Source organism: Argiope bruennichi, chromosome 1, assembly GCF_947563725.1.
Source record: "Argiope bruennichi chromosome 1, qqArgBrue1.1, whole genome shotgun sequence".
Taxonomy (NCBI): Eukaryota; Metazoa; Arthropoda; class Arachnida; order Araneae; family Araneidae; genus Argiope; species Argiope bruennichi.
Window position 1 is genome coordinate 132,024,482 of NC_079151.1, and position 19,906 is coordinate 132,044,387.

Below are 19,906 nucleotides of genomic sequence, written 5' to 3' on the forward strand. Positions count from 1 at the left end.
GAATGGCAAAAAGGGATAATAATGAAAGATGAACTTTAATTATCTCGATAATTTATTTCTTGCACTTTTTAAAATTAGAAATTTTAATGGGTGGGAAGGAGAGAACTAACAAGTATTCTAAATGAAAAGTTTCCAAGTTTTCTATATATAGTTAGGGGAAATTTTGATATAATGAATATATGACTACAAGTATACTGACATGTATTGTCAAACATATTTAAACAATTTTCTGTATTACACATTCAGAAATTGAATTAATCCTTTATGTACAGCAACTAATTAATGCAGGAAAATTAATAAATCTAAGATGCACAATTATTCGAGATCAGGGAAAAAGTAATATTGCTCAATATTTAAGTAATTTGCCCCTTTCTTTTTTCAAAATTCTTATTCTATCCATATCTGAGCATTGCTGAATGAGAACTTGAATTAAATAAGTAAAAAAATCATGAACAAATATCTAATTTCTCTGTTCATTTAATTTTTAGAAAATGCTGCTTTAAATCCTACAAGCTTGTAAAAGTAGCATGTTCATATAAAACAGTTGTATAATTTGGCAATTCATTTGATTTACAGGGGTGTTTGTGGGACCCCAAAAAATCCCCGGAAACTTTTACGGACTTACTACCGACATTTTGGAGTTTCGAGAAGAGGGGGGGGGGGGGGGAGAAATGAAAAATTACGATTATGAAGTATTGAATGACCTAATTATAAAAGTTCAATGAATTACTTTTTTTGCAAAATTAAGACCTTTGAACCCAGGTCACGTGATCGCACATCTGGTCGAACGAAGTCTCCCTTTTTTTTCTGCCGCGCCGAAAGAATCCAGAAGAGAATGTCCGAGAACCGGGGGAATGAGTCATAACTCGCAATAAGGAAAGAACAAAAAACAAGTTTTTTTCACGCATTATCACTGCCTTTGGAGAAAGAAAGGAAAAGTTTTCACCACACACACTGACCTTGCGTTTTCTGCTTTCAAAGCAAACAAAATTACCCAGATCAAAACAAATAATTCATTATTATTCCTACTTCCTTTTGAACGACGATCCCCGGAATTTCCGGGTATCGAAGTTCAAAATCCCCAGAATTCCGGGGTTTCCCCGGAGCACAAACACCCCTGGATTTATAAGGAAATAAAGTAAAATTTACTTTCCTTTAAGCATTCTCGACTGTTCAGAAAAGATGAAATAAATTTATGCTCACTGCTCAAGAAAATATTCACATTCTTAATTTATTAATATAATATGGAAAGATAAGACATTTAAAATGTTAAACTAACCATTGTGAATATAACATGCATGATGATAAATGTTAATTTCTAGAATAAGCCCTTAATTTATCATAACATAATTTTTCACTAATCTCATGCTACTGTGTTCATGCATTATTCATGCGATAGGAAATGAATTTTCCATGTTAGTAATGTTATTAATTCGGTAAAATTAGTGAGACAACTTTAAATTTGTGTCCGCTTTTTTTAAGTTGCAAACATGCATCAGTTAATTTTTTGTAAATTGGAATTACGCATTTATCATTAAATTAAATAATCACCATATTAAAAGAAGAAAAATTTTCCTATATTGAAACTTATATTTTCATTCATTCCATTAAATTATCTCCCAATTTAATACAAAACTAATTGAAATATACCTCAACTCATAGCTTACCGTCCAAGACTTCCTGGATGAAATTTGCAGAAAATGCTAAATATTTTCCTAAACCTGCTATTAAGAGCTTTGATCATAGCATTACAATGGTTACTACACTGTATGAAATAAAAATTTAGTTAATGCCACTTAAAAAAAATTAAGTACTAAGTTCCTTTTATCCTAGATAGCTATCGGTACATTCAATTGTAAATACATTCTTGTTTGATGTATTCGAAACATTAAGGTAAAGTTGACATTCAGTTTCAAATATATTTAGTTCAGTCAGTAAAGCAGACAATATTTGCTAGCCAGCTTTTTATTCAGTTCATCACCATCACATTTACAAAGATCAGCTGTCTAGTTTTATGCATTTTTTTCTTTTAATTTAGTGTCCTTTTTATAGTTTATCTAGATATTGGTCAAGGTCTGGTAGAGATTCTTTCAATCCCTTACGCTTCCTTGTATCCATAACAATCTGGTAAGGCCTAGACTTGCCATCCAAAGGATCTCCTGGGAGAATTTGCCAATGATCAAACACACACTGTGGGAAGGCTTGTCCACCCGTATTGGAACGTAAATCAGCAGTGAATCCTGTAGAGAAAAATCAAATATCGGATATAAAGCAAATTTTAGACATACCAATACCTTCATTATTCATTTTGTGCAACATAATTAAATATCTACATTAAATTACAAAAGTCACTTACCAAAAGATTCGTTTACAGGCAAGTAAGCTTTCACGACAAACATAGGTGTGCCAGCAATTTGTGCTTCTTCAAACACATGGCCACGACGACGATTCAATACACCATAAATTCCACCAACAGCACTCTCAGGGCACTGAATTTCTACAAGGTATACGGGCTCCATAAGACGAGGCTCAGCAGTCAACATGGCAGCATAGAAACAACGCCTAGCTGTTGGAATAATTTGACCACCACCTCTATGGATAGCATCGGCGTGTAACGTCACATCATAGATGTTGAATCTTACTCCACGCATGTTTTCTTCACAAAGGACACTCTAAAATAAAATTATATTATTAAATATTAAATTTATAATACTATAGCTTATTTTCTACAATTAACAAATTATTGCAGCTTTAATTTCTATAGAATATTAGCAATCTTTCAGAGCATAATAATGCATCAACTTGCATACTACTGTACTAAGCAGGAAGAAAATCTAGAGTTCAAATTTAAATACCAATAAAAGGAAATATTACCTCCTTAGTAGCCCACTGGAATCCAGCAACCACACTATCTTTGATTTCATTCAGATACTGAACTCCCTTCGTTACATCCACAAGAAGATTAGGGCCAGTTCCTTCAGGTCCAAAACACCAGATTTTTCTTGCTTCAGTAGCATCCCATTCATACTTGTCAACCAAGTAGCGAGCCCGAGCTTTAAAGTCATCCTTAGGATTGACTGTACCCTGGAAAAAGAAAAAAAAAAATATTACATAAACATGATTTTGAAAGATCTGTAATCAAAAATGCAGAAACAATTATTCCAAGTATTTACTTTGTCAATGTCTTCAGGCAAGCCATCAGGCATTGGACAAGCTTTCATGTAGAGACGGTTATGCTTATTGGGAGACTTGGACAAGCACATGATACTTGACTCCTCTTGTACACTTTCTCTGTATGATACAACAGGGTCAGTTTTCTTGAGTGGAATGCAAGCATGATCTTCCTCTAAATCCTTCAGACAGATCTCAAGATGGAGTTCTCCAGCACCAGCAACAATATGTTCACCAGATTCTTCAATAATACATTGGACCATAGGATCAGATTTGGCCAATCGTTTCAAACCTTCTACAAGTTTGGGTAAATCGGATGGATGTTGAGGTTCTACTGCAACTCTGACAACAGGGCTCACAGAGAATTTCATCACTCTCATGTTATGGGCTTCCTTAAATGTTGAGATGGTACCAGTTTTGACCAAGAATTGATCTACACCTACCAAACCGCAGATGTTGCCACATGGGACATCTTCAATAGGTTCTACATATCGTCCCATCATAATGACAGTTCTAAAAGGAGAAAAAGAAAAATCAAATTCTGGAAATATAGAATACCTTAACATTCTATTTGATTAGAAGATAAAAATCTTTTATTCCACTTGTTTTTCTTAAAGAGGGAAGGTACTTGTTTACTTTTAGTTTTTTAGTCAGTTTATAGTAGATTTAAAATTAAAGCATAAAAAAGAAAATTTTCTTAAATCTAATGAATTTTATATATATTTTTAATTTAATATAAAAACTGACATAATTACACTTGACAAGCATTTATTTACCACCTTGATGCCTGACATACGAGCGTGCAGGTACAGAGCTGTTTGTACTTACACTAGTTATAGAATAGGAAGGTAACTAACAAAAAGAAATATTTACATAACTAAGAAAATGGAAAGAAAATAGATTACACTATCCTATTTTTAAGACAGCTGGAAAAAAACAAGGAGAATTAGTCTTCCAGGATAAATTCTTGACAACGTTTATTAGTATAAAGACATTAAATATTATACCTCAAATTTATATCAGCAACTTGCCATAAGCTTTAAAGGCTACTTATGTATGTTATCTAATTTTTAAGATTAAGAAATACATAATGAAAAAAATACCCAAGTTTTATTAAGTCTTCAAATAAAATAAAATAGAACATTTACAAACCTCTGAATACTTTTTTCGTGAAGATCATCCTTCTTGCCAGGGATGTAATTTGGACCCATGATTCTAACCTTCTGTCCGGACTGAACAGTTCCAGAGAAAACACGACCAAATGCATAAAATCTACCCTTGTCAGAAGTCGGCACCATTTTGGAGATGTACATCATCAATGGACCATTGGGATCACAACTTTTGATGGCTGAAGAAAAGTATTCATATTATGAAAGTTTCATTTTTTAAACTTTTCTATATTTAATATCTTAGATTAAAATATAATTCTTACCAACAGCAGCCTCATCATCAAGAGGACCTTCATAAAGCAACTCCATCCTGTATCGTTGGGCAGTTACAGGAGATGGAAGATGAATGGCTATCATCTGAAGTAATGCATCACCAGCTGGCAACCAAGTCCTCATAACAACTTTCAATAAGTTCTTACCATCCTTATCCTTGTCATCCCCTTTCAACACAATATTCAACTTTTCTAATAATTTTGCAGTTTCTTCCTTCTTATAATTCATGATAGCATCAAAGACCTATAAATAGGATAATATAAAATTTTAAGAAACTGAAAGTTCCCCCATCACCATAAAGAATGAAAAAATATTTAGGTTCAGTAAAATTCAAAAAGTTGAATTAATCCCTATAGAAAAGGTTTTAATTCTATACCTTGTAGATAGGATCCAAAACAAACATGTTAAAAGAACGCTTGTAACCTTCAGCTGGTTTCTTGGACCATTTCTTAGTGTTGGGATTATAATAATTCTCACCCCATAATTTTGACATAAGCTTATCAACGTCAATTTTAAACTTCTCAGCATAAATTTCAGCTATCTGTTTCAAGGTGAAGGCCCAACCATGAAGACCAGATCCAAATCCAACATTTCCTTTAGAAGGATCGACCTGTAAAGGAAAGCTCATTTTAAGAAACATTTCCAACATATAAAAAAATATTTCTTTTCTAATTAATAGATCACATAAATGAAAACTTAAGAAATATTTCTGTTCCAATATGAAAACTTACACTGATATCTCCCATAGGTCCAGTTTCATCTGAATAAGTAGCAATGATTACATTGACATTTTCAATAGATCTCTGGAAAGCCTGGTACATGTCTTCAGGGTCTAATTGCAAAGTTAAAAGAGCCAAGTCCATTTTGTTCAACATCAAAACGGGCTTAATTCGCTCAGCAATAGCCTGCCTCAACACAGTTTCGGTTTGGACACAGACACCTAAAAAATAGAATTTCTTCAAAATACAGTCCTTATATCATTAACAATATCAAAACCTTAATACATGATTTAAGATTCATTTATATAGCATACAATATATTTAAAAACTTGTGTATATTATTAGCTTGATACAAAAGAAAAAATATTTTAAAATAGTTCAGAGAAAACTAGATAGACCATGTACACATACTGTAAAAAAGTGGACAATATGAACGAGATTCGATTCCTTGGTATAATATAAATGAAATGGAAGACAAACCGAGCTACGCAAGGCATATCTTAAAAAAGTTTTCATTTTTAAGTTATCATATTGTAATGGTCAGCATGAAATATTTAAGTAAATTTTAAGCACGTACGCATTAAAAATTTAACAAGGAAATGTATTTATAATTAATAAGGATAGAAATACTCACCACTAACACAATCTACAACAACAAGAGCACCATCAGTGACTCTCAAAGCTGCAGTTACTTCGGAAGAGAAATCAACGTGACCAGGAGAGTCGATCAGATTAATTAAGAAACCTCGGGTTTCTTTTTCCTTTTGTAAATCATCTTTAATAAATACTAAATCTTTTTCTTGTAATTCAAAATATAGAGATATAGCGCTGAAAATAAAAAAGACAATTAGAATAACTAGTGATAAACTTAATAAAATTAGTAAACATTTTACAAGCTTAATAAGTTAGATCTTGTATATATACAATTAATCTATTAGAACATGCATAAAAAAAGTACAATAATTTTCATTCATCTTAAAATTTACAATAGTTTAATAAAAAAATTAAAAATGTAATTAAAATATTTAAAATCTTACAAATTTGGTAAATAATCCCATTTATAAAACATCCAACATGTTTAGAATTTTTAGTTAAAAAGCGGTTCATTATTAAGAACTTTTGTAGGTTATACTTGAATATCCAAGACATGGTTTTATTTATTAACATGTTAAGTATTAGTTATCATACGAATGTTTTCATTTTCATAATGCTCTTAAAACAATTTCATTAAAGAATTCTACACACTACAAATGTTTATTAAAATAAAATGTCTTTACTTACGTTGATTTAATTGTAATACATCTTTCTTGTTCATCTTTTCTGGTATCAGTAAATCTCATTTCACCAGCTTTAGCTGCTGCGATGATACCAGCTTTAGATACGAGAGAATCAGTTAATGTTGATTTTCCGTGGTCTACATGAGCAATAACAGACATGTTTCTGATGTTTCTTTTGTGGTTCATAAGACCACGGATCTCGTCTACCGTAAAGTTCACCTGGAGAAAAAAAAAGAAAACACTTTTATTTATATCTTTTTATTTTATAGGTCTATATTTAAAAAAAATCACTTGAAAATCTTAGTACATTCTAAAAGTGAGCAACAAGAACTGATGACAAGAGAGTAAACAGATTTAGATTTCTGAAGTTCCCCAAACTTTAGCATAAATACTGTTTTTATAACTTTATAAAATCTCATAAATCATGTTTTTTAATCTCATGTAAATGTATCATTTAATTATATTATTAAAGTTTTAGAAATTATATTCAGAAAAATCTTATAACCTAATGTCATGTTAATGTTCTAAGTCATTAAATAGACCACTTGCAAGCATATTAGGATTTTTACAAGTCATGCTCTAAGTTCTGACATCTAGGTTTTTGCCGACCTTGAGTTCCTTGTCTGTAGACATGTTTACATTTTTATTTTCAATACTGGTCATTAATGAGTTGGGCAAAATGTGATATTTTCACAAAACATTTAAATGTTTACTGATCTGTTAAGAATCATGAATTTACCTTTCAGGAGTCAGCTAAATATTAGCTTTGACATTTCATATGTAATAATATAGAAGTTTATTTGATGTCTTTTTTTTAAATGCAAGAACTCTCATATGTGTGTTGGATGTTAGATAGTGTGTCTTCCTAAATAAACAACTTAGGTAAATGTTTTATAGTTGCTTTCTACTTCAGATTGGTATTGGCAAAAATATCCATATCTACTTAAAATATCAATTTTTGAATATTTTGCATACACACACATACAACTGATTCAAGATTGTGGAATTTTAACAGTACAAAGAAAGTTTATTATGTAATCTTTGAGAATCAGATAATTAACTTATCTACAGAATAAATTAATATTGATTAAAAAATTTCATTGAGAAAATTAAGTAAATGCGTTTTATATAAGAAACATTAATAAAAATCATTAACACGCATGCAGCCATGTTAAGTCATTGCAGTAAATCAGATTGATTTTGTACACATATTTTAACAATTTATATAAAATTCATAAACTCTTCCCAAAAAATTAAAGTTGGAACTATTTTTATTAACTTTAATCATTAAGAGTAGAAACTACGTTTCAGTTAGGACTAACATCGAGAGGTCCTCTTGTCAAAACCAGACTTGGATTGACAATATTTCACCGATAAATTCAAAATTTGAATCGTGAAATAAGAGAAAAATGAATTTTCTTTATACTGTAATTGTATTTATTAAGTTGTAAATCTCGCAGAATTATATCATTATGTCTTCGCAATTGCAAAATTTGCCACGTAATTAAAATACTCATATCTATGAAGATAATTCTGAAAGACTTCCCAAACATGAAGATAAAATTTTATATACCTTTTACTACATTTAACATCTTTTAAGGTATTTATAACATGAAGAAATGCTATTATTTTGCAACAGTACATTGTAGGAGATATTTCCCAAAAACATGGCGAACAATAAGTCGGTGAGAAAAATACAATTCAAAATAGTTTAAGTACACCAAATTATCCATAATAAAATAGATCAAGTGTCTTGATTTAACAATGAACAACGGATGGAAAAAGATTGAAATTGGATTGCTTACCATCTTGGAGTTTTAGTTTTTGAACTGCAACTTTAAGATCTTCAGCACCCGTCTCTTGTCAGTAACGGGCGGCTAATAAAAAGAGAGAGACCGTGGCTTGGACGAAACAGCTGTTGCCACAATTGAAAAGGTATTTCAATGCCATTTCAGAAATATTTATAATGTCATAAAATGCTTAGTAGTAGCCACTTTTGGGCAAAAATTGTAAATATCTTTAGGATTCTTTGTTAATTAAAATTAGAGCAAAAAAAAATTGAGAAAAGAACTGAACATTTTTCATCAATCAACGGATGACTGAGAATCGGGTCTCGACACAAAGTGTAGGCATGCAGGATGCAGGATCCCCACACACTACTCACATCTTAAACAGCCTCCCCTTATTTTTCAAGATCAGTGAACGTCCTTGTTATCTACTTGTACCCTGGAGATTCTCTAAAACCGATGTATAATTTCAATTTAACAAAAAAATTTGTCACAGGAATTTTACAAATATTTTAGCTCTGTATTTGCTGCCAATGATGGAAAACCAGGATATTCCTGATATGGCTGAAAATTTTTCTAAACTAAGCCGCCAATTGCATGATTTCCCTAATTTTTTCTTGAACTGGTGGAAGGGGGATTTCATATACTCAGGTTTGTGTGTTTATGTCATTCCCATTGGCACTGGATTTTTTTGTTGATTCCTGGGAGCAGTGAGGATCTATTTTCATTTAAATTGAGACTTCCTTTAATCTGCATTTGTTTAACTGTTTAACTGTAATCCTCTAACTGATTTTTTTCCCTGTGTCCTCCAATGGCCGCTGCAAAACGTTTATAGGGTTGAACTGAAAGTTGGCCATATAAGGCCAAATATATCTCTAAGTTGGCCCTATAAGGCCAAATATAATCATCACACTTAACAGCCGCGATCACATTTTTGTGTGTGTGTGTGTGTGACAAACAACATTTAGCTTTAAGTATGTGCTCAAACAACATACTTAAAGCTAAATTTACACTATTTCGACCTAAGATTCCACATGGCGTTGATTAGTATTATATATCTCAACTTTAAATCATAATATAGAATAACTTTTCGAGAATGCAATATTCCGTACTTTATCAATTGTAAAGTAATCGACTACATTCGATTTTTTATTTTTGAAAAATTGGATTTTTTAATAATCTTTTATTATTTTTAGATGTGTTGTCAATTATAAACTCGAAAATAACGACAAAATTTTTTATAAACAACATTTTTAGAGAAGCAGTACAGTTTGTAGAAAATTTCAATGAAATTTGTTTGAAAATAGAAAATTCTACACTAAATTGTAATGTTGAAATCACAATTATTTTTGTACACAATTTGTAGAAAATGATCTATGAAATAATCCAAAATCCAAGAAAGATTTTGAAATGTAAGTAAATTAAAATAAATATGGGTAAATGTGAATTCTTCCATTAATTTACAATTCAGTCTTTTATATAAATGCCTGTTTTTTATATGATGCAACAGTAAAAAAAATACTAAAACAATATTAGTTTGCTTATAATGCAAGTTACCTTTGTTGTTACGACTTATATTCCATAATAGGTGTGCAATCCATCGATGTAGTGATAGGTCGTTTCCACTTATCCCCTTTTTTCATTTTTTAGTTTTTCAAGGGGAGCTCTAATTCCTTAGTATATATGCCCTATGCATTCGATCTCCCTTTCTCTCTCTCTCTCTCTTTTTTTCCAAAATTCACACAATACAATTTTTTACAAATTTCATTATTATACACAAAATACAGAAAAAAAACAAGATATTACAATTTTAATGTAACTCAAAATGCTACTTCCAGTTTGGTGTTGCTTCAAAGTGTTTTATAATCCTTGAAAGGGTTATTGTAATACACTTAGGGAAAAAAATATGGTAAGCATTTTTGGTAAGAGAAATGTATGATATACAAAAATATTTCAAAACAATTATTCTCCGAAGTGATCAGAAATCGATGTTTTCATCGTAGTCGATGGATTTGATAGATTTGAAAAACATCGTGACTTAGAAATAGTTGGATGAGTGGTTTTGAAAAACTGACATAGATTCCTTAATTTTGAATCTTTTCAACTGGTTTTCCTTGTCAAACTAAACCCTTTAATTCTGTCACTATTTCTCCATTGTCCATATTGATGGGAAACTATTTAATTACTACTTTAATGCATTTGCGTACTCGTTAGCCAACTCAGAAGAAAATTGATAAACACGCCAACTTCCTTAGCTTTACAGTTGATATAAATCATTAACGTCTAAACTGAGTTTAGACGTTATAGATTTTTCTGTATTGTGGGACTGGTTTGTGAAATAGAAGGAATTATTGATTCTATTATCTTCTAAATAGGTTCTGCATCGTTTAATTTAACTAATGCATCTAATCTATAGTACGTCTCAATTGCCTCGGTCACTGCAAAGTTTTTTTTTGGGGGGGGGATGGTTCATTTGATACTTTATTACTTTTTTTCTGTCATTTGAATCTGACATTCGTCCGTGATTTTATTTTTGTTTTTAAAATAAACAACCACAGTGCCAATGCTTTCTCCTCTTTTTCTATCATATTAACATCTTCCACCGTGGGGCTAGTATTTTGTTCCCTAATATTGTAATTATTTTTCGTGTCTTCCTTTGCTTTAGTTACATTTTTATTAACATTCTGATTGTCTAGCATCTTTATTTGAAAACTCTAACATGCATGTTAAATAAATTTTTATTACTAATTTTTCAGAGTACCGTGAAAAAAATTTATTTTTAGTTCAGATCTCTATAAGTATATAAGTTTGTTGAAAATATGACTTGCATTTTAGCCCTTTATATGTTATGATACATGGTTAGTAAAATTATTGTCTTTCCGTTTATTTGTTTGTTTGTTTGTATTTTTTTTTTTTTTTGTTACCTCTAAATTTTGAATCATTTGCATTGTTATAGCATGCATGTTATAACTAATAATTTTTAATAAATTGATATTACTTAAAGAAGTGAGTTGCATTTCTTCTATACTTAATATAAAAACGAATCACTTCACTTACTGTTCATTTCAAGATATGGGGATAAGCACTTATCGGCGATTATACTTCGATAAGGAATGATTCGTAGAAAGATGAGAGGTTATTATGCCTCCTACTACCACGCATAATCTGAATTCACCATAATGTTAAATGTAAATACCTTCTCTTTTTATCTTTCCTTTCCCCCACCCTTTTTTGACGAAATAAACATTTTCTGATACATGTGCGAAGCACGGATGGTTTTGTGTTGAATTGCATAAAAGCCAGTAAAAGCGCTTCTACCCGGACAGCTGTTTTGGTAAAATCGGATCGTTACTGGACTGCTAACCTAAAGGTCCCAGGTTCTATCCTAACGCGTCTCATACCTCTTCAGTTTCCTAAACCGAGAATGAATAGCACTTGTCTACTCTATAAGTAAAAGTTGAAGAGTTTCACCAGAAAATTAGATATAAAGCCCTTTGCGAATTTATGGTACGTGGGAGGATAAGCATCATTATTTTAAAACTAGAAGGTCCCTCGGAGTTATTACAACACATATGTATAATACATTCTATCAAAACTTTTTAATAATTACTCGGCTAACGTAAAATTGAACTTCAACGCTCTTACCAACGTTATAGAAGACATCCTGACATGAGCAGAACGCTTGAAAAATTCAACAGATGCCGTTTGTTTGGTACTTGTAACGTGAGGTGAATTGATCTCATTGTGGTTTAAAATGATAATTTTGCCACGTTTTAATCATTAAAATTTAATCTTTAATCATAACTGGCTAATTATGATCAAATGGTGACCAGCTGGCTGTTAAATCTCTTGCGTATAAGTTATGGTGTCCTTATAATATCTATATTACTTTTTAAAATCAGCTTTCGTTTAGAATTAAAATGCAATGATTCAAATATCATGCCCGAAAATGCATATGTAAGGGGTGGGTAGTGGAGATATTATAGCTTGGATTACTTCTTTTCTATTATACGAATAAAAATAAATAACTTATATTTTTATTTTAGTCATAAGTGTTCTATTTTGTATGAGATTATTCAACTTCAATTTTCACTCTCAAGAAATAGTAAGATAATTAAGGTTAATTGAAAAAACGACCTAATCTTAATGTACACCTGTGAGATTTTCAATGAAGGTTTTAATATTGATTGGTTGGAAAGCTGAAAGTTTGTTATGGTGCGTTCCTACGAGGCTGACTGTTTCGCTCAACAGTCGGCTCGTTGCTCTATCTCAGTATTATTCTTATGCTAACAATTGAATTAATGTGATCCGGACAATGGCAAATAGTTGAAGAGACAACTATTTTCCATTGACTCATTAGAATCCATTGACTTCTTGAGATAGGCGCGGCTTTCTGTTGCACCACAATTGTTGGCCTTGGGTGAACGCTACTTAACATGGTTCTTCAACAAATTTCGCCGTCTCAACATTTTCATTGCAAGACTGTGTAGTTTCAGTAGAAATTTCTACCCCAGTTGAAGTTTGAATTGTAATTTCTGAAGTTGAAGCAATTTCTTTTCCAGAATTACTTCGAAGCCAAGAAAAGTGATCTACTTGTGACTTCTTGTGAAGTTTAGCTTTTTTTTTCTAATGATTTTCTTTTTTGACACCCAGAGCGATATTTCATTGGCATGGACATGGTTATATCTAACAGTATTAAGCAGTTTATAGAACGATTTATCAAATTAATATATGCTATACTATACGCTATTACCTAGTAAGTGAGATAAGTGACTGTAAATCCACTTACCTTATATTAATAATATTTGTACACTTGCCCTAGACTATAATATATACTGTAGACTTCATATATTTCGAAATCCGTTGACTACTCAATTTAAACTTCTTCCTTAAATCTTTTCACTCCGGTCGTCAGCAGTGAAACAGTAATGCAATGTGCATTGTTAGGAGTTGATCGTTTATCTTCGTTTTAATTTTTTTGTTTCAACAACTTAATATAAACAAATATACACAGATGCACACATAAAATATATTACATTAGATGTAGAAAAAAAGTAGATAGTTGATGATTTACATTTGAATCTAGCCTCATCCTCGACTTCTGGGAGCCGCATGCGTCCAGAAGTCGCGCCGCTCTGTCTTAACATGTCTGAATGGGATCTTCTTATTCATAAATGAGCCCTCCCCCTCCCGTTTTATAGGTATTACTGCGATCGTTGTTGTTGTTTTATAGGTATTACTGCGATTGTTGTTGTAACAATTGTAACAAATTGTTGTATAACAAATATATTCAAACAATGAATTAAGATTGTTAAAACTTAAAGAACACAAATAATAAATCGATGCGAAAACATTTTATCTTGTATGGAAAATCAAAGGAGATAGGACAGGCGAATTAAGAGTGCTTAAATCGTTAGATTCTATTTAAAATGACTTACCAACATAAATATTGTCTTTAATCTTTTGTTACAAAAATTTTAATTCATTAATCTGAAGACTAAATATTTGAATTTCCCAATGTTTTTGGTGGTAAATCAAATTAAAACATTTTATTTAATATTCATATAACCTGTAATGTTTCCTACTTACAATATAAGTAATTTATTTCTAAAACTTTAGAAGTAAAATCAGGCTAGAATAACTTTTGAACAAAAATTGCAAAGAGCTTGAAATGCAGCATTTATGTGCATTCTTACGTGCTGTCATATAAAAATGGAGCTCTGATTGGTTCAAATTTAGAATACATCCCTATATATCGGGAAACGTTCTGTATACCGTATATGCTATTCGTTTCAGTATTCTGAAACGACCACTTTTCTACGATTAAGGGGAAAGACGCGAAAAGATTAGCGCATTTCCGGAATTCTTTGTCATCCTTTGACCTTGATTTTCGCCTTGTTAGATACTTTTTTGTTCAATTTTTTTTTTTACGTGTATATGAGTATCGTGTTGTTTCTGGCCGTATTATTTTAATTCAATCCGCGAGTAATCCGAGTTTATTTTATTGTTAAATGTAGACATCTCCTCCTTTCATCTTCCCTCTCACCCCTATTTTGACTAATTAAACCCATACTAACGCATGCGCAAAAGGGCAGTGGTTTTTAGAATCCCTTGTCAAACCATACGTCCCTATATATCAAGCTTGAAATGCATTGTTTACATATTTACGTTCCTGTCCTATAAAAATAGAGCTCTGATTTGTTGAAATTTAGAATACACCCCTATATACCGGGTGTACTTGCGAAATATGCGGGAGGGCTAGTGGTTATTTTAATGTGGTTGCCTTAATGGCTATTTTGAAACTAGTATAAAACCCCATATTACTATTCGCGATGTCCATTCATTTAAACACTTCGACCGGCCGACAGTGATGACTATGTTTGAAATTCTACGAAGCAAAACATCTGCATATATACGAAAAAATCAAGGAAAGAGTTTCGTCTCTGATAAAATGATACTATTATTACATAATTTAGTGATTAATAGATATCTTCTAATTTTAGAAGCGTTTTATCAGACAATTTTTTTTTTCAGTAAATCTTCAAATGTAGTTTAACAACTGAAGGTTAACGAATGCATTACGTGAGTAAGACGCACTTGGTACTTTAACTTATTGATCCAACATCAAAACTAAACACCATGACAATAGCACGTGTTCAAATGGCCTGTTGACCTTTGATTGTATTATTTTTAGCCAGATGTAATTTCATTCAAGATAATGCATAGGAAAATAGCATCATATCAACACATTTCGGATTATTTTTTTTATCTTTTATCGAATTAAATACATGTAAATATTTTAAAGTCTATGCCGAATAAAAATTTATTTTAACTCAATTTCAAAAGGAGCGAAATCAGATGTTTATTAACACATTTCGTTGCAGTTCATGTGGAAAGTAATAAAAAAAAAATTAGTATTGGATTGGAAATTAGTATGGATAGCATTTGATACTATCTAAATTAAGTACCTTTGATTCACAGTATTTAATACTATCTAAATTTAGTACCTTTGTTTCACATTAATAAAAATTAATGCTTGTGTCATTTTCTTCATACAATTAAGGCAAAAAAAAAAAAAAAAAAATGTCATTTATCTAACTAATTTTCAGATCAAAGATTTTATAATTAGTTATTTTCCCGTTTGTAATATTTTTGAAATAAAATTTTATGCTCATATTAGCTAACGGATGACTGCACCTTCTACTTTCTGGTATGTTTAAACTTAACGCTTTTTGTATTGTTGTTTCTGGTGACATTTGTCACCAGGCATAGACAAGCCCGCTGACTAAGTAATTATGTCTAAACTTTTGCGTCTCTTGTTTTTCAGTAGCGTCACCCAGGGGTAAGAGTACGACTCAGCTACTCACGTGTCACAACCCTTTTTACGGGACGGACTTCATAAGTATAATTCATTCATTCATTCAAACACAGATCGAAATTTAGACATGAACTAGAGAACGATCACCTTTGATCCAGAAATACCAGTGTAATTTTTCTCGACATGGAGAACTTTGTGACCACTACAGATTTTTCCCTTGCGTCAGCCACCACCACACACAGAGAGTCTTCGGCTGGCAGGTTCGAACTCACAACCCAAGGGATCCGAATCCAACGCCCTACCAAATAGGCTACCCTCACCCGAAAAAGGCAGAAAGAAAAATCTGAATAAGCGGACGCCGCAACAGCATTGGCAGGAAGAAAGATTCAGTAACAGCCACCGATCACGATACAACCCCTCTCATAAGAGGCCTGTCCTCTCATCGATAGAGAGGTAATTGATCCCACACCATTTCTGTATTTACCAGGGCGTCAAGAACCAACCACCATTTCGGAAGCTTCTTATCCCCCATGTCTGTGTTGCCCCGATGGGGGGGGGAATTCGTAGCGTATTTTGGATCGTATATATATATTTTTTTATCAAATATCGACGTTTTTTCGTGCATGTATTTTGGAATTTTTTCTATTTAACTGGTACAAATGTATTACAGATCTGCAATTTCGGTGCCAAGATTTCCCGCCAAATTTTATCAACCTTTTCTATTTTTGAGATTTGCGGTCCATACAAATAAATAAACTTACCAATAAACATTTCATCCAAAATTTGCTAAAACTCTGCCCTTTTGGTGATAAATAACTATATGTCAAATTTCATTCATCTAGCTCGCGGCATATTTGTTATATCCTATCCACGTGTATATGAACAGAACGAGAGAGGGACTTTCTTTTGATGGATTTCGTTCAACATTTGATATAGTTTTGCATTTATGGTGTAAAGACCATTTACTAAATTTTAATTCCCTATATATATATATATATATATATATATATATATATATATATATATATATATATGTAATGATATTTTAACTCTAATTTCAATTTAATTAATTTTCATAGTAACTTCATCTTAATTTAGCCCATAGTAACTTCATTCTAAAATATTCTCTTATTTCGTGATCCATTTCCACTGTCTCTACTTAATTAATTCAAGAGAAGCTTTGTTAAATTGTTGAATCAGCTAAAATCTAACTTTCCCACACTACGCGTGAAGAGATAACATACTGCTGATCAAGCAAATTCTTTTTTAAAGCCTCCCTGTGTTTCCCCTACCTTGTCCACCCGTGTAATGAAAATCCCTATCGAAATCTCATAGTACATTAGCACTGTAAAGAAATATTTTCCCTATCAAAATCATAGGTTATATAAGACCAGGGATAAAATGCCCAAGAGCTTTTTCCTCATTCCTTTCTGTGTCGTTCTGTGTGCTCGTCGCTTGTACATATGCTTGCTTCTTCAAAATGAAATAAACCGACGTCACGAAATAAAAAGTATCTTCATTGTCTTCAAACTGCATCATGCTTCACAACAAATAATATTACAAATTAAAAATTTCTAGTAGTGGGTGAAACTTAATGACCCAAAAGTAGGACATCAAGAAAAGGGGACGTAAGTCAAAATCAAAAATTGGTCAAGTAAGAAACTACAATTTAAAAGCATATTAAACGTGATATCCGAGTTTCCCTTACCTTGTCCACCCGTGTAATGAAAATCCCTATCGAAATCTCATAATACATTAGCACTGTAAAGAAATATTTTCCCTATCAAAATCATAGGTTATATAAGACCAGGGATAAAATGTCCAAGAGCTTTTTCCTCATTCCTTTCTGTGTCGCTCTGTGTGCTCGTCGCTTGTACCTATGCTTGCTTCTTCAAAATGAAATAAACCGACGTCACGAAATAAAAAGTATCTTCATTGTCTTCAAACTGCATCATGCTTCGCAACAAATAATATTACAAATTAAAAAGCCGACAGGATTCCGAAAAATATTATATATATATATATATATATATATATATATATATATATATATATATATATATATATATATATATATATATATATATATATATATATATATATATATATATATATTACTGATCTATTGACAGACAGACATATTTCCAGAAATAAGTTTTTACGATTGTAGATAAAATTAAAAAAACATAAACATGATGATTCATCAAAATTTCGAATTTTGAATTTTTAAAAGAATGTAACACTTTTTATTTGCAACTGTAAATGAAAAAGTAAGAAAAAATAAACACAATTATAACAAATGGAATCTAAATCAATGACGAATGTTTTCATGTACTGTTAAAATTGCCATGCTCTCCGTTATAATTATTTCTTCTATCTATACCATCAAATTTCAAATTTTTACATTGTAGGTACAGTTTAAAAAAAGCCATCCGAATTTTATCAAATGATTAACTGCTTGAGACACAATATTTTTACAGAAGATTGAAGAAAAAATTAAGTGTCCAAGGTTAAAAGCTAAATGAAGAAATACAAATATGGGCATCATTTACAATTGACAAAAATATTACGATTTGAAATGTCGGTATTTGAAAAAACCCATTGCTAAATTTTTCAATAAACTATGTATTAACCGTGTACAAAATATTCTCTTTGTAATTGAGGAAAAATCGACAATGGTTGAAAATATTTTTTTTATTCTAAAATTCTTAAATATCCAAAGGGGTGAAAAAAAACTTAAAGATCATGAAAAAAAATTGGGCAAAAATTAAAAGAAAAAGAAAATGTTATAAAGTGTTTTGTTAATAGAAAATTCAAATATAATACGTTTAATTGAAGAAGCATCTATGATGAAAAAAAGTACTTATCTGATTAATATTGTATAAAATACAGACAAAGATTATAGATTACTGTCTAATCGTTACAAAAATTTTACATACATCTGACTTTAGAGTAAGCAGCACATTTTTTTTTATCCTGTAAATATAAGATACTTTCTTCTCTGATATCTTCGAAAAGTTTGTGCAAAAAAATGTTTCTAGAGTTTTTGTCTTAAGAATGCTTAGTTTGTTAGATTTATCTGGAATATTGAACGAGCAATGGAAATCCTCATCTGATTCTTCTTGAAACATTTATTTTTTAGGTGGTTTTTTTTCTGGGTGATAAATATGAACTCCTATTCCATATTTAACAATCTTCTAATATTCTATATTTGTCGCCGCCTATTGGACATTTATTTTTGGAGATTATAAATATGGATAGAGGAATCGAAACTTGGATTCATTATAGCCAAAAATAAACTTTGACACGTACCCTATTAGTCCTCATAAATCCAGAAATAGAGGTTAAAATAATAAGGTTGCGAAAATAATGAGAGAAAATAATATGTGTAATATAATAATATTATTATATATATATATAATTTGTTTGGTTGCCAAATATGGCTCTTTTCTCCTTGATGCAATTCTATTGAATATTGTCTCACGTTTCTTTGTAATTGGAATCGAATTCAATACTCTAATGCGCTTCAGAACTCGTGCAAATTCAATGGCGTTTGCTATTTTTTGTAATTAGTATTTGTAATTTTGGAAATTTAATTGTATTATTAATTACTAAAAAAATTTTACATATATATATATATATATATAGTTGTTGTAGGGCTGACTGTTCTGAGAAGTAAGATGTTTGGTAACTATCTCGAGCTGAGATAGGTGCTATAATAAAATGTTTCTGATTTTTTCTTATGCCGGATTTACACTCGGCCAGTTATAAGATAGCCAATAGACAGCGCATGTGCAGAAAGGGATTTTTTTATGTTTGCCATAATTTCATAAGATAGATTCAGGCATTCCATTCTTGGCTATAAATTGCCATTTTGGCGTTTCTGAATTTTTTTTCACTGCGTGTAGTATTAAAATGGATATTTACACAAAGAAACATGGTAAAGTAAAAATAAAAAGGTCAACCTAACTAAATTTGGGAAACTATAGAAAAAAAAATGGCAAATAAAATTTAAAAAAAAAAACACACAACCTAGTGTCAGAATGAACAAAGAACAAAAATGTCGGAATTAATCCATGATAAATGATCAATTTTTTCAAGCCAAAGAAACCCGCCAAATTTTACAAACGCATGCGCAGTAATAAAAAGAAATGCATTACAGAGGCATGATGTCGTCCCATCGGTATATATA

The 19,906-nt window shown here is 31.1% G+C and overlaps 1 protein-coding gene across 1 annotated transcript; it reads right to left on the reverse strand.

The window, feature by feature from the left end:
- Window positions 1-1,949: 1,949 nt before the first annotated feature.
- On the reverse strand, window positions 1,950-8,544 carry LOC129975130 (eukaryotic translation elongation factor 2-like). The gene is made up of 11 exons (XM_056088118.1): window positions 8,415-8,544; window positions 6,614-6,828; window positions 5,967-6,160; window positions 5,345-5,553; window positions 4,990-5,223; window positions 4,604-4,856; window positions 4,324-4,519; window positions 3,174-3,684; window positions 2,875-3,084; window positions 2,357-2,672; window positions 1,950-2,240 (listed from the first exon to the last, which is right to left on the reverse strand). The coding sequence occupies exons 1-11, from the start codon at window positions 8,415-8,417 to the stop codon at window positions 2,047-2,049; spliced, it is 2,535 nt and encodes an 844-aa protein (XP_055944093.1). The 5' UTR covers window positions 8,418-8,544; the 3' UTR covers window positions 1,950-2,046.
- Between the last annotated feature and the right edge of the window lie 11,362 nt (window positions 8,545-19,906).